Source organism: Silene latifolia, chromosome 3 (assembly GCF_048544455.1).
Source record: "Silene latifolia isolate original U9 population chromosome 3, ASM4854445v1, whole genome shotgun sequence".
Lineage (NCBI taxonomy): Eukaryota > Viridiplantae > Streptophyta > Magnoliopsida > Caryophyllales > Caryophyllaceae > Silene > Silene latifolia.
The window spans coordinates 33494017-33521941 of record NC_133528.1 but is presented as its reverse complement, the minus strand read 5'-3'; the positions used below and the strand labels follow the sequence as shown (position 1 = coordinate 33521941).

Genomic DNA, 27925 nt, shown 5'->3' with positions numbered 1-27925 from the left:
CACAGCATGGGAAAGGCGTTGTTCTGTTGTGGGAAAGATAACTCTCACTGTACCAGTAGCATACTCGTTCTTGTCGTAGCGAGACCAAGGAATGTGAGGCTGCTTCCCTCAACCATACTCTCTTACATTAGCGTTTTCAGTACTTGTACTCACTACACCCTTGATGAGTCATATTTATATGAATTTATATGCCTCCCCTTTTGTTGTTTTGAGACGGTTTTGTGCTTATATATGCTAATTATATGTCGTTTATGTTAGAAATGTCGATACATCCGCCTTTTGGTATTTTAATGCAGATTGAATGCATTCGTGGAGCAAATGATTAATATGGAACACCGCGGAGTCGGCAAGACGGAGTGCAAGAAGAATGACACGGGAATCAGGAAGGAAAAGAGAAGAATAGAACGAAAGAAGCTATTGGACTGAAGTCACTCGATCGAGTAATTCTAGACTCGATCGAGTCGTGATAGCTAGGACACTCGATCGAGTACTCCAATACTCGATCGAGTGTTCCTTCATTTCCTATTTCCGCGAAACTTCCTTAAGTCGGTTTATTTGTATCATAAATAGGAAGTTCGTATACATTTGTTAGGTTATGCTTTTCTACGCCTTATTTACCTCAAAACGCCTAAAAACTCCTAGGTTAGTTTAGTTTAGTTGGGTTATTATTATTGCTTTCGGATCTATGCACTCTACTTATGATATTATTAATCTTTCTTCATTAATTCAAGTTCTAGTTTCATTATTACTTTATTGTTCATCTTTTTCATGCTTTTGATTATGTTTTCCCTCCATCTTTTTATTGTTATTATTATTAGTATGAGTAGCTAAATTATTCATCTAGGGTGAAAAGGGATCTAGGTTGTTAGAATGGGGTTTATCTTAATGAATTAATTGTTAATTTGCTTTTAGTTGTTGTTCAATTGTTGTCTTAAATCTAATTGATTAATTACTGGCCAAGATTAGTTAATTAGTCTTAGAATTAGGATTATTGCCGACCAGATTAAGACTAGTATAGGCTACGAAAATTGAATAGACTAGCTTAATTATAGCGACAACATGTTAAGTTTAGATCTAAAGGGCATATTTGAGTCGACTAATCATATGACCTTAAATAACATAACTTCTTAATTAATTAGTTAAATTAAAACCCCGGATAACTGACCTAGTAAACTTGATCCCTAAACCTTTAATATTATTGAATTTGTCTTTTACTTTATTGCAATTAGTTCAGAAATCAATCAATCAAACTTTCAAGAAACTGTTACCTTTAAGACGAATTATTACGTTAGCAAATAGATTATTACCGCCTCCCTGTGGATTCGATACCTTACTTGCCACTGACTATTTGTTAGTATTGAGTTAGGATTCGTTTGATTTAGGGGATACGACTTTACCCTTATCAACCATCCCACTACAATCAACATTGCTATTAACATTACCACTGCCAGTCATATCCCCCACGGGCTCACCTCCCGTGACAGATTGCTCACGGTTCTCACCCCCCACGGGCTCATCTCCTGTGTCATCCTGATCATGGTCCACCTCATCACCCTATCTAGAACATGGCACACCCGTTAACAAAAACTCATCTTCATTCCCCGCGTCTGCCTCGTGAAACGAAAATGTGACTCTTGATTATAGACATCACCAATGTTAAACGGGAAAACATTCTCATCAAAAACAACAACACGGGATATAAAAAATTCATGGGTCTCAACATCATATACCTCTCATCCTTTCTTGCCAAAAGGATAACCCACAAAAACACAACGACGACTACGGGAAGCAAATTTATCATCGTCTCTACGTGGATGCTTAACAAAACACGGACATCCAAAAACGCGTATATTATCATAAATAGGTTGTTTACCAAACAACATCTCAAACGGAGTTTTCCTGTGAAGCAAGACAGAAAGTGTGCGATTTATCAAATAACCAGCATCTAAATACATTCACCCCAAAAATGTATCGAAAGTCCAGACTGAAAACGAAGGGCTCTTGCAACATTCAGGATATGACGATGTTTTCTTTCTACCATACCATTTTGTTGTGAAGTACCAACACAAGTGGTTTGAAATATTATACCATTTACAGCAAAAAATGATTTTAAACATGTAAACATCGTGCCATTATTAGTACGAACAATCTTAACATTGACATCAAATTGTCTCTTTACCATGGAAACAAAATTCTTTAATAACCGTGACACCTCATCTTTAGTCTTAACCAGATACACCCAAACAGTACGAGAATAATCATCAACGATTGTCAAAAAATAACGGATACCACAAGATGAAGGCGTACGATAATCGCCCCATAAATCATAATGAACCAACTCAAAAATATTAGCAGCTTTATTATCACTAACAATGAATTTTTCCCTTGTTTGTTTGGCACGAAAACAAATATCACAAAGTACGGAATTATGACTAATACTTTTACAACTAATGAAAGGTAAATACTGTGCTATTCTTCTCGAAGGATGACCCAACCGTCGATGGCACATATTAGCCTCATCGTCTATTTTCTTTGTCCCACAAGCATGAGTAGTCAGTCCTTGAAGGAGATACATCCGCCCATGTTGCTCACTCGCACCAATCGTCGTCATTGACACGCGGTCCTGTATGACACAAGATGATTTGGTAAATTGAACGGTGCAATCAAGATTAATGCTTATCCAATAAACGGATATAAGATTAAAATTAAATTCCGGCACAAAAAGCACATTATTTAATACGAGACTTCCTCCTAATGCAACATTCCCTTCTTCGGTTGCCTGTGACATTTGGCCATTCGGCAATGTCACCATACACAGACTGATTTTATGGCCATCACTCAACAATTCTCGACATCCCGTCATATGGTGCGTAGCACCAGAATCTAACAACCAAAGTATAAGATTATTTATCTTACCAGTCATTCAGGTACTAGTACTAGAAGACGGAGTTCCCTTGACATTGTTGACATATGCGTCTCACTGCTCTTTCAGAACGCTCACATACTGCTCCCTGTTATCTGTTGCCTCATCACTGCCAGTTGCACTATTAGCACCACCGCACCTATAACCTCCACCGTGTCCTCGGCCTCCACCACGACCACTACCATAGCCACCACTGCACCATAATTGAACTTGTTTTGTTCCTTCCAATCTTTAGAGTACCCAGTTATATCAAAATACTTTGCCCTCACATGACCCCGTCGATTACACTTGTCACACTTTGGTCGTGTATAGCCCTGTCATGCCGAGAAGACTCGTCACTATGAGAGGTAGAACTCGCTGATGTGACCATAATTAGAGCATATTTAGTCCCCGAATTAGCCTTGTTCCCATGCTTTTTAGTGCATATTTGGGTCATTTATTGTCTTTAGTTCTTTGTTTTGCATATTCTTTGAGGTTTTGTGTCCTTGGTAGGAAAGGAGTGCAAACCTTGCATTTTCATGGCAAAATGAGACTAAATTGATTGAATTCAAATGACCAAGCATCAAGGAGAGACAAGATTAGAAGGCCTTTGTACATACTATAGTAAATGGGCAATGATGAGAAAAGATCCTTGCATCCCCGAGGAAATCCCCAAGAATTTTATGAAGAAAAAAGAAGAAAAGAAGAAGAAAGCAAACTGGCCAGCAATCCGTGCGGATTGTCCTGAAGACGTCCGTCTCTATCACCACAATCTGTGCGTCTTCCTTACAAGACGCCCGGGCAGCAGCTTCAGAAGACGCCCGTCTTCACCCAAAGACGCCCGGGCAGAGACCACAGAATCCGCCCGTCCCGTGCTGAAGACGCCCGGATTCCCAGACAGACCAATTTCGTTTCTTCAAGCTTCAAGAAAGATGTCCATCCTTCCAAAAATACCGGCGTTTCCTTAAGTAGGGACTTAATCGTCATTTAAGCCCTTAGTTAACCCTAATTCCTACACCTAATCCCCACTATAAATACCCCATTAGTCTAATTAGAAGAGCATGTTCTTCTTAGCAATCTTTAGTGTAGTTAATATCAATCAAATCTCTCTTTAATCTTGTAATCAACATTTAATCAAGTTTTAATACAAGTTTTATTTCCTTAATCTCTCTTTTGTTCATCCTTTATTTTGGGTGATTGAAGATTATTTGGGTTATTATTGGGAGATTGACAACCCTCAATCAAGCATCAAGTACTTCTTTTATTCTTTGCTTTGTTATTGGAATCATTAGTAGGTATAATTCTCTTAATCCCTTTTTAATTATAGTTAATTACTTTTATTTATTCATCATGTTTCACTTTGTTAGTATGATTGACAACCTTGCTAGCATGATCAACATGATAATGAGTGAGTAGTCACCTAGCTAGGGTTAATGGGTAATTAGGGGAAACCAACATGGGGAATAATTCATGCTTAAATTAATATGCTTTCATGGTTTATTTGCTTGCTTGTTATGATCTCAACTCATGCACATGTTATGTTTGATGAAATGTGAGCCTATGAATCCTTGCATTTTTTACCCATCACCTATCTTTTCAATGAGACTTGTAAGACATAAACCAACTCGAGTCTCATTAGACCATGCATGTTGTTGAGTAGGAAAGATTAAGTCGACTTGTAGGTGTTGTACAATCTAATCGATTCGGCTCCGGGACCCAAACTTTCCTAGGATTGTAAGATATAACCCAACTCAATCCATCACAACAATAATTGCTTGCTTATAATTTGAGAACATGTTTGTAGGATCAATTTCCATGATTCCCCTATGACCCCATGACACCCTAGTACTTTTTATCAATTGTTTACAACCCTTTTAATTCATCTTGCTTGTTTACTTTCATTGCTATTTAGTTTAGTGACCTTCTACATCAAACCCCAATTGTGACACCCCTAAGACACCACTAGTTGCAATAGAAATCTCATCTCAATTCCCGTCCCTTAGGATCCGACCTTTACTTGCCTCTTTACTAATTGTAGAGTTTTTGGTGAAGTTATAAATTGTGTTTTGGTCTAGGTGCTCCTAACGACAAGTTACCGAAAAGATTTATCTCCGACCACTCGCGTTATGGGATGTTGGCGCGTTAAAACCAACGGGATCTGACCTACTGTCACCCCGAACTCCAAAACCGCCACCAACTTTATCTCCTCTCACCCCTCTTCTTGAACAATGGTGGCATAAGCCCGATTCAAAGAGGGAAGAGGTTCATGCGGCAAGAGATTGGAACGCACCATAGCATATTGTGAGACGAATCCCAACAAGAATTCGTGCACCTTGTCTTCATCACGTTTCTTGTCCAATTTCTTGTTGATATTAAACTTACAGCCACGGCACTCACACATGAGATTGCGATCGTATTTATCGAGTTCATCCCACAAACATTTAAGATGACCATAATACTCAGACACGGGTTCCTTCTTACCTTGCTTACACGCACAAATTGAACCCTTGACTTGATGGAGCTTTGGTCCATTACCCACGTTGAACCTCTGCTCTATGTCATCCCACAAGACCTTCGCTTCGTCGACATATGTGGTTGTTGAACCCAAGGTTGGTTCAATGACACTAAAAATCCAATTAACAACCATCGCGTTCACCATATACCAATCCTCAATATTCTCCGACTTGTCATCGGGTTTCTTGATTGAACCATCAATAAAACCCGTCTTCTTCCTAGCTCGTAAGGCACCATGAGACTTGCCGGACCACACGTCATAATTATCACCTGTTAACACGACTTGAATGACTTTGTCCCCTAGTTTATCACTAGTCGACAGGAAATACGGACCAACAGTCGTAGATTTCTTGACCTCTGTATGACGACAAATACACGATACCAACGACAAAAAAAATGGCTCTGATTACCAAGTTAAAGAGGAACTCGGCCAGACGAAAGAGACGGAAATTTTGGGAATATTTTCTGTGTTTTATTACGATGTGCAAACAATACATATATACTAGTACAATTGTTATAACCCTAACACCGGTTTTAGGAAACTGAATATTTACCAAGACATAATTACCTAAAATACGACTCCCATAATATTACACACAATAATATATTTCTGTAATATGAAATGTTACAACTGTGGTGATCTTAGGCATATTAGGTGGTTTTGTCCTAATAAAAGCGTGAAAGGCAAGGGTGACACAAACTTGGTTGCCGGTGAAGGAAGTGAAGGTAGTAGTAGCTGCTTCTTAACTGATGGTGATGAATTAGTTGCGGTCTCAAATGGCTATGATGCTTCTTCTAAGGAGGAATGAATTTTAGATTCAGGTAGTGTAACCATGTTTGCATCCGGAAAGATTATTTTGAGGAGCTCTAGTTAAGTGTGAGTAGGAAGTTGAATTTGGCGGATAATTCGAGGGTGGATGTCATGGGTATTGGGCTGATGAAATTCAACACTTCTAATGGAATGGTGCACACTTTGGATCGGGTTGCTTATGTTACAAAATTGAGATGGAATCTACTCTCACTTAGTCAATTAGACTCTCAAGGTTATGGGTCTAAAACTCGTGGGAGAGTGGTGAAGGTGACTAAGGGTTCAATGGTCCTTATGAAGCTGGGGGAAGTTGCATCGTGGGTTGTACCGTCTGGATGTTATTGCATTGAAGAGCTCACAGGTTGGCTGAAGTACAAAAGGCGTCGTCATGTTAGATTCCAGGTTACAGAAGGGGGCAAGGGTGGTAAGAGTGAGGGGGAGAGGTCCCTCTCTAGTCGTGTCAAGTAATGTTATTAACTCGGTACGGCTGTACACGATGCATTGGCCGTGGTTGTGAGTTAGGGTAAGGATACTAACTCGGGTGTGCGGCTAGTAAGTACGGTAGATCAATGGTTGATTTCTCGGTATTCTCCCTTGGGCTGGAAGAGGAGATTTATTGGGTTATGACCCAATAGTTCAGCCCAAGTTAATATGGCTTAGAAAATGGGTGTTTATTTTCTTGATTTTGTTGTAGGTTTCATGTGGTCTTGGACCATATGTGCTTTAGTCTTATAATAGACTAAGTGGCTGCTTGTGGGCTTAACCTACGTTTTAATCTTGCTTGGCAAGATTGTTGGTATAAGAGTTTTGATCCCTTGGTTGAACATATACAGCAGAAAAAGAAGAATATAGCACACCACACAAAAGGCACTATACTTGCAGGTAGCCACGGCATCTCACAAGAATAACATGGCTGTCATTTCACACACTGTTTAACACGGGGCTCTTTAGCGAGTGTCCAAGATGGTCATTGTCTTGGTTATGTGCGTGGTTGGGTGGCAGGAGCAAGGTGATTTTGTGGTCGAGGTTCTTATCTCGGGTTCAGTCAATTGAGCTCAGTATAGTAGCTCTTTGTATACGGTCTTGTATACGGGTTTACACATTTTTTAGGTGGTTTAATCTAAATGGTCTTACTAGTCCATTGATGGTATTTGTTAATCGTTATAGGGTTTAGATTTGGCATTCTTAAATCGTTGTGGGTTCCGAATTGGGGTATTATTCAGAACGGCGGACTATACTAAACTATTATTATAAAGGATTGCTCGATTGGTTATGGGTTTTACCTCCGAATTTGGAGGGTTTTGCCCTTTGTGTTTACCCTATATTCCGTTGGTGTCTTATTGTTTTTTGCAGTTATCTACTTTTGGTTTTACATATGAAAGTTGAAGTTTGTAAAAATATGACAGTCAAGTAAAATAAATCAGCCATTTTGCCATTACCCATAGAACAAAATTAGCTTCATTAAAGAAAAGTATCACACCCACACACAATGACACAAATACTAGAGCTACTCCTTGAGAGAGCTAAAAGGAAGAACGAAAAATAGACACAGACAGATCATAATTGATAAACTAAATCTACAAACTAGATCACCAGATCCAACAGGAAAACAAATACAGTATCTTGTTATAATTGTACAGCTAATTGGAAAACTTGTAATTATTAAATCAATAAGTGATTGAAAGACCGTATGTTAAGTTTTTGTGAATAAAAAGATGGCATATTAAATCAATATCACAATTAAAGGTGGCCACCTTGTGCAACAAGCCTCCGAATCCTTTCACACACACCGACAATATCCCCACCATCTATCCACACCTTATCATCACTTGTAATTGTTTTCCCCACTATTACTCTAATTACATTTCACTATAAACTCACTCACACACTCACTGACTCACACTCTCTCTAACATGGTCGTAGAACCGGGTCTCCACCAATGGACCACCCGCCGCAACAGCAATCCAAAACTCGACACATACCTAAGCATTCCCGAAACACCACGTCTAAATCACCATACCTCTTCCGCCTACAAAACAGCAGGAATTGTCGGTGCATGGTACGCCTCTAACATTGGTGTCCTACTACTCAACAAGTATCTCCTCTCAATCTACGGCTACCGTTACCCGATCTTCTTAACCACCCTCCACATGATATCATGCGCCATCTACTCCTCAATTGCCGTCCATTGGCTTCGCCTTGTTCCTTGTCAACACATCCAATCTCGCCGCCAACTTCTCAAAATTATGTCCCTTTCGATTATCTTCTGCTTTTCCGTTGTTTGCGGTAACTCATCCCTTAAGTACATTCCCGTTTCATTCAACCAGGCAATTGGCGCCACCACTCCCTTCTTCACCGCTGTGTTTGCATTTGTCATAACGTGTGACCGCCAGCCCCCTGCTGTCTACCTCGCTCTCCTTCCTGTCGTTCTCGGGATCGTCCTCGCCTCCAACAGCGAACCGCTCTTTCATCCCTTTGGGTTTATTCTCTGTGTCGGTTCCACTGCCGGCAGGGCTCTCAAGTCCGTTGTACAGGTGATCATTCAGAATATCAAATTCGGATTAATCTCACTTTTTACTATATCTATTATGTATATCGGTTTTTCTAACGTGTCCTTTAAGGTCACACATTAATAAGCTAATTAAAGAAAGATTTACAGGATTATTTCATTAATTATGCTAAAAATGAGTTTGTACGTCCGTTTTTCATGATGTATTCTTACGAATCTTTCTTTAATTAGCTTCTTAACTTGTGCGGCCCTGTAAGCTGATATGTGTTAGTTTACATAACAGGGGATAATATTATCGTCAGAGTCGTCGGAGAAAATGAACTCGATGAACCTGCTAATGTACATGGCGCCAATGGCAGCGGCGGTGCTACTACCACTCTCGCTATACATAGAAGGAAATGTAATGGCTGTGACGGTGGAAAAAGCGAAGGAGGGGTGGTTTGTGATATTCCTGCTCGTTGGGAACGCAACGGTAGCGTACTTGGTAAACTTGACGAATTTCTTGGTGACGAAACACACGAGCGCGCTGACGTTGCAGGTGCTGGGGAATGCAAAGGCGGCGGTAGCAGCGGTGGTGTCGGTGTTGATATTCAGAAATCCGGTGACGGTGATGGGGATGGCTGGGTTTGGAGTGACCATCATGGGTGTTGTGCTTTACAGCGAAGCTAAGAAACGTTCTACCAAACATACAGCACATTGATTAAGAGATTGATTATTGATTAAGCAACAAAAATTGATGAAACACAAAAGGCGAAGCCAAATGTGATTCTTTTTTCTTTTTCATGATTATACTTATTTGTTTATATTTTTAATATATGGATGGATTTGTGCTATTGTAATTTTTTATTTTTTATCATAATTTGAGAGAAAAAGAGGAAGAACAGGGGATTCTAAAGTTGAATTTGGTGATTGCCAAAAAAAAAGTTAGATTTCATTGGTTGGTAAATTGTACTTGTATAGGCCAATAGATAAAGGATGATGACTGTAAGAGTAACATCCTCTATATATACCCCGTATAAAATTCAAGACATTTACTTATTTTGGTGGTGAAGCTTATCATTAATCTAACTTTTATTTTTAAATTTTTTTAAAATTTAATTTATGATAAAATGTGTGTTGTGATTGATAATAAAAAAGTTTTTAGAGAGAAAAACAATCTGAATAAAGTGTGATTATTTTTATTACTAATTAACTTACGAACAATATGTATAACAGCCTTGTTTATACTCTACTATTGTAACATAATCTGTTAGAGCAAATAACAGACTCGACAAACTTTTTAGGAGCGGACTACATTAACAACAGAAATATAACAAACGATTCCTCAAACTTATTTATCCAACTTGTTAGTATGAGTCTCTCAACAGCAGTCTGATTGAATGTTAATTACCCCTAACTTATTTAACAAACAACATCAATGTTGTTGCTCTCCCAATGCCTTTATCATCACGTTTGTTATTTGTAACTCACTTTAGTCACTTCTAGTATACTGATCAGTTTATATGAGAGTATGAGACTTCATATATGAATTCTTTCTCGGATGTTATGTTAGTCCAACTTGAGATGCTTTGTTCTCTCATGGAAAACCGGATTTGCAGTAATATGTTGTGCTGCTTTGTCGTCACAATAAAGAGTAACCGATAAAGATACATGAATCGGGAAGTGATGCAGCAATCCTTCAATCCAAACTGAGAGTGAGAGAAAAGTGAATTACAAAATTTGTTAGATTTTTCTTTTAATAGGTGGATTTATTTTGAGAGAGATATAGTGAGGTTGTGGTAAGGGAAGAGTGATTGAATTCTCACGTGCTCACTATAACGACATATGTGTTGTTCTTGGTCGTCTTGCGTTTTACTCTAGACGAATAAAAGTCCAAGTGTGGGGAATTTGATAGTGTCAAAATGTGTCATTTCATTAGGGTAGTTTTAGTAGTTGAATAGTCTTTTTCAATTCCATTTTTTAAAACACTAATCATGTTTTATGCCGGTTTTACCTGTTTGTTGTATTTTACTATTTAAGTCAAACTTAGTGAAAGTCAAAACCGAGTTAAGGTCAAAAAAAATCAATGTGGGTCAATTCAATAAAAGTCAAGCAAGGATAAGGACAAAAGTCAAGGAAAGTCAACACGAAAGAAGACCAAAAAAAAGTCAAGGAAAAGTTGTGTTCTTGGGCCAAGAAGATGCAAGTCACAGATCCACCCTTCATTTTTCACCATTTGTGTCGCCAATAGTTCTAATTTCAAATAAAATTTTTTATTTAGAACGGATAATTTAAGATAGGTTAAGTAATATGTATAAGATAAAAGCAGAATGTATAAGAAAAAATAACATATTTGTCGTATATGCTCAAATAGGAGATATTTGAGCCGTTTTAATGATAAGAGGAATATGTTCATCTTAAAGAATATTAACCGTTATTCTAAACCCATGATGAAGATATTTCTTTATAATATATTGAGAAGTGACAAGGCTCATAAAGCCCAATGTGGCCCGATAGCAGGGCTTGGGCCAAATAAATAGGCTTGTATTCTGGCTTGACCTGGCCCGGCCCATTTTAATGGGCTGGGTTTGACAGCTTAGCCCGGGCTAGCCATGATCACCTCTAGTTGGTTTGTATGTAATTTTTTTTGGGTGCGGATTTTCGCAGTACACATTTTACTCAGCGTAGTACATGTTGACAATTAAACCCTTTACATTTTCCCATTAATTTTCTCTCTCTAATTTCTCCCTAAGTATATTATCTCTAATTTTACCCAAATAAATTCATAAACACATTACATACTACCTTGGAATTTTTTTGAAAAAACTCAACCAATTGGATTAACATCACTGTATTCAGTTTCATACTACCTACTGCATACTAAATTTGAAAAACATACTTACATTGGGCTCATAAAGCCCAATGTGGCCCGATAGCAGGGCTTGGGCCAAATAAATAGGCTTGTATTCTGGCCTGACCTTGGAATTTTTTTGAAAAAACTCAATTGATTAGTGAATTAAAAACTTGTTCTATATACGACTCATGTTTATAATTGAATCATTTAAAGGAGGTTGAAGATAGTCAAAAGAGAAGGTAGAGGGAATTAGGTTTGATGGTTTTTCAGTAAGGGTCGAGAAATGGAAAATTTGGCGTAAAAAGTACTGAAATGAGTAAAATGTGTACTGCGAAAATAAATTACGATTTTTTTTTTTTGGTACAATTTGCGTGTAAATTATAACACTCATAAGAACAAAGAAGCATGGACATTAGGCTTGGTCATTAGTGCGGGTCGACCTTGTTAACCTGCACCTGGCCCACCTATAACCAGTGTATGAACCTGGCCCACCTAACCTGTGCATGGGCCCGGCCGGACCCGCCTTATATCCGGGCCGGTTTCGGGTCCCCCGAAGCCAAGCCCGACCCATTCTAGCCCGGACCCAACCTAGGCCCGCCCATAAACCCGCCTCACGGGTCGTGCTTTGACCCGGCCCAGCCCAACCCGACACGACCCACCCTCAATCTCGGGTCGGTTCCGGGCCTCCCAAGCCAAGACTGACCCGGCCGGACCCGCACTGATGACATTGCAAATTCTTAGTAGAAATTTGAACAAATAGCAGTAGTAGTAAGAACTAAGAAAAAAGCACGTAAAAGAAAACTAAAACCATGTTAGAAATCCGAATGTCTGTTCCGATCCACTGATCCACATGTTCGTAACAAACGTGTTGCCGGTTTTATTCCGTTTTGTGAAAAACCTATTTTTGAAAACCAATTAATCGAACCAGATTTATAAATCAGTCCGGTTACTCGGTTTTGCTTTTCCCTAGCCCCTTGAATAGCAACTTTTAGAGGTGGTCGTATTTTTGTGCCGTTGGTAAAGCCTCAGCAGTCTTCAACCTGAATCGTCTAAAATCCAATCTAAAAAATTGATGCACCGAACCCGAATCGAGTCTACTCTCCATATTTTCAATTTAATCCGATTTGTCTCTAAGTCAATGCAAAACATCAATTACTCCAAATGACTCATACACCATACTAGGAACCTTTTGGTTGGTTAGTAAACCAGGAACAGCATTAAGAAGAAGCAGCATAGCTATAATGCAGGCGAAGAGTAACCGAAAGCAACTAGTGTATGTAGCCATAACCGAAAGAGAAGATTAACCGAGATTAAAGCAACAAAATGACAATGTATCTCTACTACAAATACGAAAACAGTAGAACGAAGCATCACTCCATCTAATAGACAATAAGTAAGTACTGAATCAAGCTAAGAAACCTTGATACCGAAATAAAAAAGAAAATCAGAAGTAATAGCGACAGTTTGTCTCGTGAAATGTGGCGGACGACTTACCAGCCAAAGGAAGATTGAGATGACAGTCAACCGTAGCCTTCCAAAACCCAATTTTGTAGGAACCAACCTTGAATCCCGCCTCTAAATGAAGCTTCACTTGAATCTCATAAACCCCTTGATTACTCTGTTTATCAAATTCCGACTTGTCACAACTCCCCAAAACCACTATCTTTTGTCCCTTGAAGACCAGGCCCGGTTCAGACTGCTGCTTATGGTAGACCGCTGCTTGAATAGTCTTGAACCTCTGCCCTTGGTAGATTGCATCAACTAGAGCGTCATCGTCATAAATGCTAATACGAGGGTCGGGATTGAATGCAGTGAGGCTGACGGCGAGGTTGAAGTTGAGGATGTTGTTGGTGAAGTTGAATGTGGAAAGGGTGGCGTTGGTGGCATAGAATTGAAATTTGTCTTTACGTACAATGTGCCTTACGACAGGTATGATTACTCCACCAACAATGACAACTGTTATTAGGAATGACCATAAAACCACGTAGAGGGTGACATGACGGGGTTGAGGAGGTGGGGGAGTTGACGGCCCATTTTGTTCTGGATATATTTGGCCTAATCTCCTATTAGGAGGAGGATACGACGACATTGTAACGTTTTGTCTTAGTTCTATCTAAAGTTGGATGGATACAATCAAGAGGCGTAGTGAGGTACTTCATATATATGAATATGATTATGATTATAGGGATGGGAATATGGGATGAAGTGGAGGCGTGGAGAATGAATGCAAATGAGGTCGTTTAAGGAAACATTCTACTCTCAAGTCAAAAATGGGAAAAATGGACCACGCACCTAAAAATGACATTCCAACTCAACATGGTTTCATCCAAATTATGCAATTAATAACCTCACATCAAACGCACTAACTCGGAGTAGCTCAGTAGGTGAAGCTAGTAATGTTAGTGGCCCGGGTATTCTAATAATTGTAACAAAATTAATCCATAATTCTAAATTGTAATTGTAAGTACCCTCTTTACTATTTCATTGTGATGATATTGTTGTAAATGGTTAATGTTCAACGAATTTGTTAAAGGTAAATGAATGATTGACAAGGATTGGGGGAGGGGACAAGGGAGTTCGTTCAACAACGCTTCAACTTGATTACTTTGATTAATGTAAGAGAGGGTCATTTCGACTTATTCTCAGACGAAATCAGTAATTTACTAGACAAATAAAGTTCTAAAAAGTACTCTACCTAATTTTGAAAGGCAAAAGGAATAGTAATATCAGAAAAAGGCGCTTCAATATGCATGAAAATTCAACTTTAAAATAACATGGTTTTTAAGACTAGTTCTAAAATGGAAAACTTCCGCTAATTCAACTCTTGCTCACCAAACATAGAGCAGTACATTAAATACAAAATTTAGGGAGCCATTCCTGTGTGCTACCTGAATCTCAAACAATCACAATGTCCGATACTACAAGCGCAAAAACAATGGAAAATTGAACTACAATTCGACTTCAGGCCAAACTCATCATAGTCCCACTAATCTTAAATCCTAAAGCTCTGCAATAAGGGTTTTCCGCTTCCAGCAGGAGAAGGGTTCTCATTTGGCTATTCATCGGTGACACAACCTTTTGAAGCCGACTGAACGTTCTTGATATACTAGATATTGGAAACAACACAACAAATAACACAACATTAGAGACATACATGTAGTGATCGAGTTAAGGTTGATGAATGCTATTACTATAGTGTAAAAGTACCTTGTATAGAACCCCTCTATTAGCTTTATATGCCGGTACGGCCCACTTTCTTCTCCGTTCCTCCATCTCATCCGTTGTTAATTGTACATCCATTCTCTTTTTCCCAACATCTATTGTGATTACATCTCCGTTTTGGACTAGACCAATCGGTCCACCCTCCTAAACAATTGAATTCAGTATGAGTTTAAGCCCGACCATATCATCAGCAACATATTTCAGTCTTCCCAAATAAAAAAATGGGAAAGTAATGGGTAAAGTCTTAGACAAAAAGAAGTGAACGCTAGAATATGAAAGCCAAATGTACCTGTGCTTCAGGGCAAATGTGACCAATCACAAAACCATGAGAACCTCCTGAAAATCTTCCATCAGTCAAAAGAGCACATTCCTGCAGATGACATGTGTGACGCTGTAATGCATGAAGAAAACAGAAATGCAAATTTTGGCGTTGAATTTGTTTCGAAATCAACAGGCTTAAAGCCGTGGCAGTAAGACCAGCAATATAGTCCTCAATTAAACAGTTTCTTTTAGACAGATCATTGTCTGTCACAAACTAGACAAAGATCTATTAATTCATATATTCTGAACGCCTGCGAGAATGGAATACTTTTGTGAGTTTGCAAAAACATAATAGAAATGTTAAAAATACCTTCCCAAGCCCGGCACCCATTATTGCACTCGTAGGTGTCAACATTTCAGGCATACCTGGTCCACCTTTGGGGCCTTCTCCTCTAATAACCACAACTTTCCCCTGTAGACATATGGTTTAAATGAATAAATGATAGGTCATGTGCAGTGATACTCAGCCTATCAATGAAAATGAAAAAACACTATATTGAAAATTGTTCAGCACATCAAATACCTTAAACCTTTGGGGATCCTTGGAGATTGCTGCAATCATAGCTTCTTCTCCTTCAAAAACAAGAGCTGGACCTGAAATTAAACAATCAGGATCTTTAGCGGTAATATCAAACCTAGAGACACAAAAAAATGGAAGAGTCCTATTGCTTTTTATATTTTTAGATTATTTGAAAGGCAAAAGGAATGATACCAGAGAAATACAGCCCTTCTTTTCCGGTGATTTTAGCAACAGAGCCATCAGGAGCAAGATTACCATACAATATTTGAATATGCCCTGTTTCTTTGATAGGGTCTGAAAATGGCCGTATAATTTGCTGGAACACACCAAATAGATTAATTGAAAAGGGAAACTAACAAGAATCAAAATACAATTAACCAAGGAGCAGGGAAACATGAAGCAAACCTGACCCTCGGCCAATGGGGGGAAGAGTTTGGCGTTTTCAGCAAGTGTTTTCCCAGTAACTATGCAACAAGAGAAATAACGAGTGAATGGAAATACACCGAAAGGAAATTTCTAAACATTAAGTGCCTTGCAAGCGTATTGAGCAAAAGTATGCCTAGGAGTGAGAGTGAAAAACCTGTAAGGCAGTCTCCATCTAAAAGTCCATGCTCGAGTAGGTAACGAATAACGGCAGGTGTACCGCCGACCTATATTGGCCAATCACGAAAATACTTTTAGGATTTAAAATCATGAGCCAGAAAGTGCTATTGGTTGATTTCAAAAGGCAGAGTTCCAAGAGTACCTTATGTAAATCCTCCATGACGTATTTACCACTAGGCTTAAGATCAGCAAGGAACGGAATCTGATCACTAACCTTCTGAAAATCATCAAGAGTCAAGTCAACGCCAACTGACCTGAAAACAAGAATCAACAATGATAAGATATTCATTTCGAATATGTTATAAAATTTTATTTCTTATAGAAACGTCTCATACCTTGCAATGGCAATGAGATGCAAGACGGCATTGGTCGATCCACCTAAGGCCATAACGACGACCATTGCATTCCTCAAAGATTTTTCGGTTATTATATCTCGAGGTTTCAGGTCCATTTTAAGTAAATCAAGGAGGTATTTTCCAGCAAGACGGCATTCATCCAGTTTTAAAGGGTCCTCAGCTGGTGTTGATGAACTATATAGATGGAAAACCATAGTTAAAACTCACAAAAAACTGATCAAAGACAAAATATATAGATGGATAACTATAATGAAAACAAGTAAGAAAAAAAAAAAAGGAAAACTTAGTCCCAAAATGATTAAAAAAATTGAAGCATTGTTGCACAGTACCTGTAAGGAATGGACATTCCCATGGCCTCAATTGCAGATGCCATGGTGTTTGCTGTATACATACCACCACAAGCTCCAGCTCCAGGACAAGAATTGCGAATGACATTCATCCTCTCGTCATCATTTATGGACCCACTGACATATTCTCCATAAACCTACAACAAACACATAGAAAAGAAAAGAAATGAGTCATATGACCAAGGATTGGAACTTGGAAGTAGTTACCAGAAACCAAGGAAAGGGTAAAGGGTAGTGTAAATTGTAATTGAAAAACAAGAAAATTTGAATAACATACTTGAAATGCGCTAACAATATCAAAGGTGTGACCTTGGAAATGTCCAGGCTGCAATTAAAAAAGAACAAAAGGATTTATCAATAAAGCAAACAGAGATGAGAGTTAAATTGCTGAAGGGATTGTGATTTTAAAACTTTAAAATCTCACCTTAATAGTACCACCATAGACCATGATGCTTGGTCTATTGAGGCGCCCCATTGCCATAATAGTACCTGGCATCTGCAAGAGTGAAACGCAACCATCAACAAGAGGTAGACATTGCAACATTTATCGCACCAAAAACACACTATAGATGCCAATAGCGATACTATAGGCTTTCCAAAGACACTAGAAAGCAAAATCCAATAGAGAAACTCCTAGCAGCGAGAGGGTGATCATTATGTTAAGTATTATTGAGGAAGTAAGTGAAGAATAATCAGAGCATTGACAAACAACCATGTATGATGTATCACTAACGGCTAGTACTTATATTCCTGTGGAGCACTCAAGAGCATTGACAAGTGGTATATTAAGGTCAATTCCAAAGTTTCTAGGGACTCCAGCAAACATGAAGGCTAAAATTGCTACAACAAAGAGAGCAAATGCTGATCAATAAGGGATAGTACTTACATTCTTGTCGCATCCAGGGATAGAGATGTTGCCATCATACCACTGAGCAGACATAACAGTCTCTATACTATCAGCAATGAGATCTCGCGACTGTAAGCTATAACACATGCCTCTAGTACCCATAGAGATAGCATCACTAACACCAATAGTATTAAACCTAAACCCTATCATCCCGGCCTCCTGAACTCCTTCTTTTACTGCTTCGGCCAACTTCAACAAGTGCATATTACAAGTGTTACCCTCATACCAAACGGACGAAATACCCACTTGAGGCTTGCTCATATCTTCCTCCGTGAGCCCAACCCCATAGAGCACCGCTTGTGACGCCCCTTGCGACTTTGGTTCAGTGATTCTAGAGCTATATTTGTTGAGCTTCACACCAACGTCTGAGGTTGCAGTTCGGGTTGTTTGAGTTGTTGGCATTGATACAGAAGATACACATCTCAATGGCTTTCGGAAACGTCTTGAACCACATGGTGTGGCTATTTTCAAACTTGCATTTGGGATGACTAGTGTGGCTTGCATTTTTACTGATTAAATTGAAACAATAAAGCATGTCAAATTGTAGAAACAAGTCAAAAGCACAATGTCAAGGTAAGTGCACAACTGAACTGAAATTAGGCAATGCGGAAAGTGCCCAATAAACACGCTAACAAAGACATATTCCCTCCGATTCTTTGAAATTGCCCCGTTTACTTTTTCACAAAACATGCTCAAAATGTGAAAGGAGTCTCTGAAATTTACAGGTTAAACCAAATACTTCATCCGTCCCAGTCATTTGTTTACTCACAATGAATATAAAAGGTAAACAAATAAAGGATTAATTAAAAATAAGCAATGAAAATATAATTGAAAAACAAAAATCATGGGTATATCGAAAAAATGAAGTGAGAGATAGAGAAAAATGAGAGCATACCAGAGACAAGAAAGAGGGTTGAAGTTGGAGATTGAGGTAAATAGTTGGTGGTGACTTGGTGGCACCTCTTCTCTTATTCTTCAGTTTTTGAGGGGGGGGGGGGGGGGGGGGGAAGTGGTAACTAAAAAAATACCAGTACCGATGTCAAAGTCTATCCGTGACCCAATTCGGGTACTTTTATACGCAAAACTTTTCTCCTCTTACGTTTTCTCTTATATTTTCTCGACTTCTTTTATATTAGTTTTTCAATCCTATGCCCAGTCTTCTTAGGTTTTCTCTCATATCTTCTCGAATTCTTTTATACTATTTAGTTTTTCTATCTTATGCCCACAAGATATAGGATTAATTGATTTTCCTACTTTAACTAACCACTTTTATTTTTCCAACAATTTATATTTGCATCAAATTAAACGAGCACAATTTGATTATTTCAAGTGAACCACAAAGATATTTAGTTTTTATTTCCTTTTTTTATTCGATTTCAAATTATGTTTTTGAAGAGTTTTTCATTAGAATTTGTATAACAACATTAGTTTTAACTTAAACGATGTTATTGCATTCTGAGGACGATCGTGTGGTTTGTATACATGTTCAGTTCTTGTTACTAATTATTTCATAAATATTGTGCATGTAGGTCCAATTACGTTCATTTTATTGAGGAAAATTAACATTTTATGTTCTTAATACTCTTTTGTTACCATTTATATTTGAATTTCAGGTTAGACGATTATATTCGTCATTTTTTTTATTTAATATAATAGAAAATAGAATATAAAATTTATGGGTACACATTTTTATTTAGCATACTTACAGGGCCGTCTCGGTGATTTAAAGGGCCCTGAACGAAATCAAAAGATGAGGCCCTACTAATTACTCCCTCCGTCCCGGTCAATTGTTTTCCTTTGATTTTGGCACAAAGACCAAGGAAAGAGGAGAGGGTCAATAACCAAATGACAAGTGAAACAAAGTGAATGAGAATGATCAAATTACTCATCAAGTTCATTCTTAAAATAGAAAGGACAACAAATGACTGAGACACTCCAAAATAGAAAAGGACAACAAATGACCGGGACAGAAGGAGTTGTCAAAAAGAATTGTAAGCAATTGAATAATTTTTTTTTATTTGGCCGGATATTCCACTAAATCATATATTCGATCTTTAAACGGACATAAATATGGACCGTGTAAGTTTAAGTTAGCAATTTTGCTTATCATACAAAACAAATCATTAGCAATAATAAAAAAATGTGGCAGTAAAAAATACTAAACTTCGCATCCAAACATATATTGAAATTAACTGGAGAAAAGATAAATGAACATGTTTACCAACAAATCACACCCATGAATCCGTAATCCGTTAATATTCATTAAAAAATCGTTCGGAAAGATTTTTCATCTTAAATTTAATTAGCAAGTCCCTAAACCTCTAAAAGGGAACATGCAAATACGGTTTTTAGTTATGGATATTTTATCAAAGAGGTAATAAAATATTTTTGGGAAAAGGAAAAGAATTGGAAATACTCATTAAATTGATTAAAAAATGCAATACTCATTGAATGAAATGGAATGAAAACATATCAATACTATATATTAAATCCAGAAATCAAGGGACTTCAATGTAATTAAAGAAAGTTATACAAATTAATTATATTATATAGTTTTAAATCACTAGCACCGTGTGATGGACCCGATTAAGGGATCTCAATGCAAATATTATATAGTTTGGGTTAAGATTAAATTATATAGAAGCTTGGTAATTTTCCTAAACATTTGTAAGAGACTAAAACATGGTTAATTTCCTTAAAATAAAATAATTAATTAAGATGGTCAATTTCCTTAAAATAAAATAATTAATTAAGATGGTCAATTTCAAGGAGACTAAAAGAAAGAAGATGCTTGGTAATTTTCCTAAATATTTATATAAGACTAGAAGATGGTCAATTTCCTTAAAATAAAATAATTAATTAGTATAAGCATGTACACTTATGGTATTAATTATTATCATCATAAAATTATATATTAAATTTAAAATCTATGCAATTTTATTAAATTTTATAGTTTATTAGATGTATAGAGATGTTAATTATTTAACATACAAAATATAATATAAGTAGGTTATAAATAATTCAAGTTAATTCCATAATATATAATATTGCATAATTCTTTCGATTTGATTTAATGCATATATGTAATATATTTATATAAATACATAATTCTCTTAAAATTGCATGCCTAAGTAGTAACATTGGATATAGTTATATGATAGTAATCACTCATTTGAATAGTAAAATTAACAATATTATCAGCGAGATTAGTGAAAGTGGTAGAAACAACAACGGGAGTTGTGAAATAATCAATATTAATGTGGCAATAGTGAAAGTAACAATAATTACGGCGGGAGTAGTGAAATTATCAATATTAATGCGACAGTAGTGACAGTAACAATAATTACGGCGGGAGTAGTGAAAGTAACAATGATTACGGGTAAGTAGTGAAATGTTATTACTATTATTTCATTAATAAGAGTAAAATATTAATAGCGGGAGTAGTGAATTTGTCTCAAAATTTATTTCATTGTAATTTTAGGATATGTCATAGAAAAATATATTAATGATAAATTTATGGGTTATGCAACTTAAAGTAATTTTATTTAATGAAAAAAAAATTAATGGTAAGTAGAGGTAGTCCGGGCGAAGCCGGGCACCAATACTAGTTCCTATAATTTTGCTTATCATGCTGAGTATTGGGCCAAAGTTTCGTTGAACTTTCACATTTACCCAGCAAGTACATATTACACGACTTTGGGCCAAAAGTATGGGGGCCCTGTGCAACCGCACGGGCCGCACATGGCCAAAGACGGGCCTGCATACTTAATCCCCCTACTACTAAGAGAATAAAAACTTTTAGTAGTTTTCCCGCCTAAAAAAATAACTCTCAAAACTATATATGGAAACAATATTACATTTATATTTACCTCTTTTACAAAAAACAATTATTATCCCTAATTTATTAATATACAATCATTTCCATAAATGTTATCCTTCATCAGTTACACTCTAAAATTACGCAAATCTCATTTTTATTGAATTATCTTCATCAGTTAGACTCAAAATATGTTTTTCTAAATGAGGTAACAAATTTTTATGTATTTTCTTTATTAAAAATAAAAATAAAAAATATTAGTTAATTATTTGTAAATTGTCTTTTTAAATGCGTAATATACTGTTTTTACCTGTTTTCGTTATAAGGTAATATGTATTTTAATTAGATCGTACATCACTTAATTTTATTTTAGGTCATATCATATAACGATATAACATTATAATGTTATTTTTAACAGTAAAGTAAAAACAGTTTCATACAAAAATAACGTATAATGTGTCTTTTGATGGTAGTAAACTTTCGTTTTCTACCTCTTACTAAGATTATATTTAGTATTCAGTACATTATAACATTAAACTCCAAATATAGTTAATTTATACAATTAATTTAGTAAGAAAATTTCTTTATAAAACAAATCTAAAAAATACCGCGCTGTAGCACGGGAACTATACTAGTTGACTAGTAGTTAAATAACAAAGGAAGAGATACAAACAATATGGGAGAAAGAAATGTGCAACAAAAAAACGTGGAAAAGAGAAAAATTAACGAGGAGAGAGAAAACATAGATTATTTAATGCTAACTAGTTCTTGTGCCCGTGGAATTCACAAGGAGTTTATGTGTAACTAACGACATCGTATAATTTTGTCAAAAGAAAAGGCGGTCGTCACAGTTACGTTTTTGGTTAGTTTATTGTAATTAGAACAACTTAATAGGCAATATTTTTCATTCGATGTCTTTCAATTTTTTTTAAGAGAACAAAAATAAAAAACAATCTACTTTATCTGAATTTGTTATAAAGTAATATACTAACTTTATTTTTCATCTTTTCTTTAGTTTTTTTACTCTTCTTGTGTGGTTGACTACTTTATTTACTTTAGTTCCTGTGGGATTTATCTGTATGCATCCCTTTAAAAATAAGGACTATAACGAATTATAATGATGAAACTAGTCATAAAATTTAAATTGCATAAACAACATTATATAGGATTTAGAAATAACCTTCGATCCTAGCAAATACGGCCTAAGAACAATATCAAAGTAGATATTCGCCTATCAGTTGCACCCAAGACGATATGAGATATGCCCTTTGATTATGCTAGAATCGATCCAAAAATTAACTAAATAATTTTAGGTTTTTGTGTTTTTTCTGATGAGAGGGAGGCAAGAATGGCTTAGGAAAAATTAGGTTGGAAAAATCCTCTCCCCACTCCCCTATAAACCGTGTATAGGAATGGATTAGGGTAGGATTTTCTTTTTTTTTATTTTTCTCGGCCCATATCCGAAAATAAGATGGTAATTTTCTTCTTATTTTCGGTTATTCCAAAAATGTATAAAATGTGTAAATTGTCATCTAGTGAGGATCGAACCCATGACCTCTTGGTTTGAGTACCCTCACTATTACCACTATGACACATTCATCTTGTTGATATTAAATATAACCGATTACATTTAATTACAAATTAATAGATTAATTCGTCCAAGCTAACATTACATACATTTAATTAAATATAACTTATTATATTCAATTTACGAATTGACAGTTAATTCGTCTCAACTAATATTATTTAATCTTCATTAAATAATTATTTCCTCAACACATTGACTAACTGTTTAGTCATATAAGGCATCAATGTGATTATATTTCTATAACCACATTTCTCAAACACATCCTATAGGTGTGACTTTTAGGGACCAGTTGATCACCGCCATCTGTATGATAATAACGTCAAACTTTCTAGCAAGCCAACCGTTATTAGGTAATCGTTAATCAACTGATTAAAATACGAAGTATACCCTTGTGAACCTGTAAGAGATTTACAAATGTTATCACACTAATTTGTGGAGGACACAAGCTCCAACAAACTCCCACTTGTCCTCACAAGTTTATGTGCGATAACCGATTCTCATATTCTAAAATTTCTCCCACTCAATGTAAAACAATTTGCAAATCCGTATTCACAAAGGTCGTATTTTACAAGCGATCATTATCAAGAGTGGTTTCCCCGACTAGAGAGTAACTTAACTGATAAACGAATCAACATTCGAGCATGGCCATGCATTTCAGTTACAACTCCTCGAGTGGCCCTGAGAAATAACTATACATGATAAGGGTTGGATATTTTCCTCAACTCGAATCCTGCAGATGTAAGCACAGTATGAAATGACCCAGAAAAAATCTACTTAGCCTCCAGTTACGGCAGACCGTGAGAAAGAAACCAAAGTCACCCAAAAACTGCCTTAATCTCAAGAGACAGTCGATGGTCAAAAGAATCGACTCTAGGAACACAATGGATGTCCTATCCACGACCTGGCACCGAATGTTTTTAAACATTTAGGACTCCATTACGTTGTCACAAAAAGTTGTCCTACGAGGTATCGTTATAATCTCGCATCTGTGATCGATCAGTCAACCGTTTGACTAATGGCTCGTTGAACCCACCATCAATCGAATGCACAATATAATAGCCAGAGTTATCAGCTCACATTGGCGATTACGGACCAAAAACAAATATAATGTAATTCAGTTCACTTTGTGGCGTTCAATGTTGTCAGTACAATCCACATGAAAAACAAAATATTAAAATAAAACGATGAAGTTATAAATAGTATATGAAAAAGATAATGTATCAAATTCATAATCAAGTACTACAACTCAGGAACACGTTTAATTCCCATGGAAATAACGTGCCCTACATGCTTATCATAATTCAACGGTTTAGTGAGAGGATCCGCGATGTTATCATCCGTCGCAATCTTGTCAATCACTATCTCTTCTTGCTCCACGTAATCACGGATCAGGTGAGCTTTTCGATGTACATGTCTAGATTTGTTGCTAGACTTTGGCTCCTTAGCCTGGAAGATGGCACCTCTATTGTCACAATAGATGGTGATCGGGTCATTCGAACTAGGAACTACCGAAAGTCCTTGTAAGAATTGACGCATCTGTGGACAGCGGGGCCCACGGGGGCGCTTGGGAGAGAAGAGAAACAAGCGTTTGCATTTTTGTATGGAGTCGCCACCAATTTTTATGGGAAATTGGAACCGTTCGAATACCTCGTGTCATGTCAAGACACAAAGTAGTGACATGAACACTAAGCAATCGTTACCCTTAGCATTCTATGTCTAGAATGACTCTCGTGGATGCCAATGAACACGGGTGTTCACAGATATCTGGAGTAAGGGGTGAGGGTACGTATTAGGAAGCTCTTTTGATCGAACACCTAATCCCGCCCGCCTCGATAGCGGCCTCTACTAATGATTAGGGAAGTTGTCTATACTCGATATATCGTCGATTGTATGCATGCAATGCAACATTCAAGTTTTAATCCTAACATGTGAAAATTAGGCTAAGTCGGTAGACAATTAATTTAGCATACAATTGGGTCGAAGTAGGATTTAATGCCCAATTACATGTGAAAACATTCAAGCAATAAAAGAAATACAATAATTATAAATTACAATAATGAAAATTACAATAATTACAACGGATTAGGCGATTTATGTCGAAAATACCTTTAAAACGGATAATTTGAGAAAACGAATAAAAGAAAGAATTACGAACCGATCAGGAGGTGATAACACGAATAATAGTTGATTATACGTGAGTTAATTAAACTAAGTCAAGGCAAAAAACGGAGTTCAGGGACAGAATTCAACCGAACAAAGCAAGTAGAAATGCGTCCTTTGAATAAGCGCGCAGACAGCTGCGTCTGTTCTGACCCGACTGAATCCAGGCTGCGTGAAGCGGAATTGCGTGTTGTTAATACTCGTTGGTAAATTTAATGATCGATTAATTTATTTTCTCGGATGAAAGTGATTAACAGGTTATTTACATACGATTAATGGTCATAAAACAATAAAACATGGATGAGACGGAATTAAACGAATTATTTACATGGATGAATGATTAATTAGATAATTAACAAATATAAATTAACTAAACAATATAAACTAGCTAAACAAATTAATTAGTTTAAACATGACGAATTAAAGATGAATGTGATGAACAAGCGATGAATAACAGGTGCAAATATGTCAACGACGAATTCCAGAGACTCAATATTGATTGAATCGAACCTCTAAAGCCCGAATTGAATTTAATGACGAAAACCCGCAAATATTGGTTATAAGGGATTTAAGTCGAATTTAATGACGAATTAATTACTAATGATGATGAATAATATACATGTGAATATATGCTATTATGACGAAGAATTAACAAGAGACGAATAGAAGAAATAAGATTTTGACGAATTACAGAGGACGAAGGAAGAAGAAAGGAATCAGGAACTGCGGCAGCCTCACGAAGAGGCGCAGCAGGTACTGCGCTCCTTCGAAGAGGCGCAGCAGTTGCTGCGTCCTTTCTCAACGGTTTGTCTTCTGGAAATCCGTAAAAAGAGGTTTTAAAGCACGGTTTTAGAAATCGGTTTTAAGAGGTACTTTCGACATAAACCTTAAAATTGTGATACAATAATTAAAATACAATAAATAAAAAGAGAGATTTACACCCTCAGACTTACATGTTGACGAAACGAGAAGGACTAAGATATCGATTAGTGATGCTCGACGCGAATGCAAAGAAAGTGCCCTCGTAAGAGGAAAACGATTAGATTAATTAAGTTGATTGATTGTGTAGTTGGTCAAATTGGTCGGTCATGAAATGAGGCTGGTACTCAGAAGGATCCGAGCTTACGTGGTCGAAAGATCAAGCACGTAGACGCCAAAAAGTAAGAACAAAGGTCTAGAATGCAAAGGGATAAGAGAAGGGCGGACACTCGCGTGAGAAATATGAGGAGCGAAGGCTCCTATTTATACTAATCACGTGAAGGAATAGGGTTTTCGGAGAGTCTTTGGAAGTGAATCTCGGAAAGATATGAAAAAGATACGAAAACTACGCAGAAAAGGACCTGGGAAGAGGCGCAGCAAGCACTGCGTCTCTTGGAAGAGGCGCAGCACCTGCTGCGTCTGTTCCCAAGTGGTTTCCTCCTGCGGAAGAAAGATTTCCGTGTTTGAGTTATAGTAGGACGGAATAATTTGGTTTTCCTTAATATCTTATGTGAATATTACGGGAAATTGTTTACCAAAAGATAAAGATTGTGAAATATTTATTAAAAATATGGAATAGAAATATCCGGAACATTCCAGAAAATTCTAACTCGGGATTTAACGATTATCAGAAAATGGAGACGGTTTTGGACTCGGGCTCCAAATGTACTCTAATTACTGTCAAAACGACCGTATCGGCACGTAGATGACAACTAAGAGGTAGACATTAATATTTGAGCAATCACTTGACAATAATCTTACGAATTGTCACAAATCATTCCGCGTAACAAACATGCGGCCCAATCATCACCGGGTGGTTTGCGAGAGGTGCAGAAATGAGGTATCTATAGAGCCCCCATTTTGACTGAGACTTGGACAAGGCGAAAGTCAAAGTATAGCCATCAGGTCAATCGAGGATTACAACCTGACGACTATGGCGACGCGAGGCGGCTCAAGGGGCCTGAACCAAGGACCTGTCGTCGGGAACATTTTAGAGTCTGTCGACTATCGGGGAGGGTCGTTTAAAGTCCATTAGACTACGTAAGGAGGCTCGCTAGCCATAAGAAGCTAAGAGACCATACCTGAGACTTCTTCTCGAAATGCTTCCGGAGGTGCATGGGAGCTGAGGAGCGAAGGTCAAGTGTGAGGGCTAAAATAAAGCGAGTAGCAGGACACAGGCGGGAACTGCTGAGAGAAAACTGCTTGGGTAGTCTTCGAGAAATAAGTAAATAGCAGGACACAGGCTGGAACTGCTGAGGAGAAATCTGCTTAGGTAGATGTTAATCTCCATGTCTTGAGAGGGAAAGTATATCCGCTTACTCTCGTTGGGGAGCATAATGAAGGCATGTCGAAACACCTGTGAAGGAATAAAATGCTCGTTGCGACAAGCAAAGGTCTTCGAAGAAATAAATGGTATGCAACAGTCCGTTGCTGGCTTGGTAAATGCGGGCCGGAACGAAAAATAATCGTCAAACGGACCAAAAGGATAAAATAGCATCGGGGAAGAGGCGCACCAAAGATGGGCCCACAAATAACGAAC

At 37.2% G+C, this 27925-nt stretch overlaps 4 protein-coding genes across 4 annotated transcripts; 1 reads left to right on the top strand and 3 right to left on the bottom strand.

Moving 5' to 3' along the window:
* Positions 1-2977: 2977 nt before the first annotated feature.
* LOC141648933 (uncharacterized) lies at positions 2978-5978 on the bottom strand. Its single transcript, XM_074457639.1, has 3 exons — positions 5971-5978; positions 5116-5727; positions 2978-3116 (listed from the first exon to the last, which is right to left on the bottom strand). The coding sequence occupies exons 1-3, from the start codon at positions 5976-5978 to the stop codon at positions 2978-2980; spliced, it is 759 nt and encodes a 252-aa protein (XP_074313740.1).
* A 2075-nt stretch (positions 5979-8053) lies between these two features.
* On the top strand, positions 8054-9631 carry LOC141647533 (putative sugar phosphate/phosphate translocator At1g12500). The gene is made up of 2 exons (XM_074455749.1): positions 8054-8758; positions 9017-9631. The coding sequence occupies exons 1-2, from the start codon at positions 8138-8140 to the stop codon at positions 9431-9433; spliced, it is 1038 nt and encodes a 345-aa protein (XP_074311850.1). The 5' UTR covers positions 8054-8137; the 3' UTR covers positions 9434-9631.
* Positions 9632-12701: 3070 nt separating this feature from the next.
* Positions 12702-13655, bottom strand: LOC141648932 (NDR1/HIN1-like protein 10). The gene is made up of 2 exons (XM_074457638.1): positions 13061-13655; positions 12702-12802 (listed from the first exon to the last, which is right to left on the bottom strand). Exons 1-2 carry the CDS (start codon positions 13653-13655, stop codon positions 12702-12704), a joined length of 696 nt encoding a protein of 231 aa, XP_074313739.1.
* Positions 13656-14294: 639 nt separating this feature from the next.
* Positions 14295-18975, bottom strand: LOC141647532 (dihydroxy-acid dehydratase, chloroplastic-like). Its single transcript, XM_074455748.1, has 15 exons — positions 18738-18975; positions 17822-18351; positions 17360-17431; positions 17213-17260; positions 16918-17072; positions 16568-16762; positions 16375-16486; positions 16210-16279; positions 16035-16093; positions 15822-15945; positions 15633-15703; positions 15420-15521; positions 15078-15158; positions 14774-14932; positions 14295-14672 (listed from the first exon to the last, which is right to left on the bottom strand). The coding sequence occupies exons 2-15, from the start codon at positions 18344-18346 to the stop codon at positions 14622-14624; spliced, it is 1824 nt and encodes a 607-aa protein (XP_074311849.1). The 5' UTR covers positions 18347-18351; positions 18738-18975; the 3' UTR covers positions 14295-14621.
* Positions 18976-27925: the final 8950 nt, after the last annotated feature.

Coding starts and splice junctions, on each gene's coding strand:
- LOC141648933 (XM_074457639.1), bottom strand. Junction 3,117..5,115: donor ACCATTGTTCAAGAAGAGGG/GTGAGAGGAGAT, acceptor ATTATGGTGCAG/TGGTGGCTATGGTAGTGGTC.
- LOC141647533 (XM_074455749.1), top strand. CDS start 8,138: ATGGTCGTAGAACCGGGTCTCCACCAATGGACCACCCGCCGCAACAGC. Junction 8,759..9,016: donor CTCTCAAGTCCGTTGTACAG/GTGATCATTCAG, acceptor TTTACATAACAG/GGGATAATATTATCGTCAGA.
- LOC141648932 (XM_074457638.1), bottom strand. CDS start 13,655: ATGTCGTCGTATCCTCCTCCTAATAGGAGATTAGGCCAAATATATCCA. Junction 12,803..13,060: donor TCTCAATCTTCCTTTGGCTG/GTAAGTCGTCCG, acceptor CCTGCATTATAG/CTATGCTGCTTCTTCTTAAT.
- LOC141647532 (XM_074455748.1), bottom strand. CDS start 18,346: ATGCAAGCCACACTAGTCATCCCAAATGCAAGTTTGAAAATAGCCACA. Junction 17,432..17,821: donor TCCCTGGATGCGACAAGAAT/GTAAGTACTATC, acceptor TCACTCTTGCAG/ATGCCAGGTACTATTATGGC. Junction 15,159..15,419: donor TGGGTGCCGGGCTTGGGAAG/GTATTTTTAACA, acceptor TGTCATCTGCAG/GAATGTGCTCTTTTGACTGA.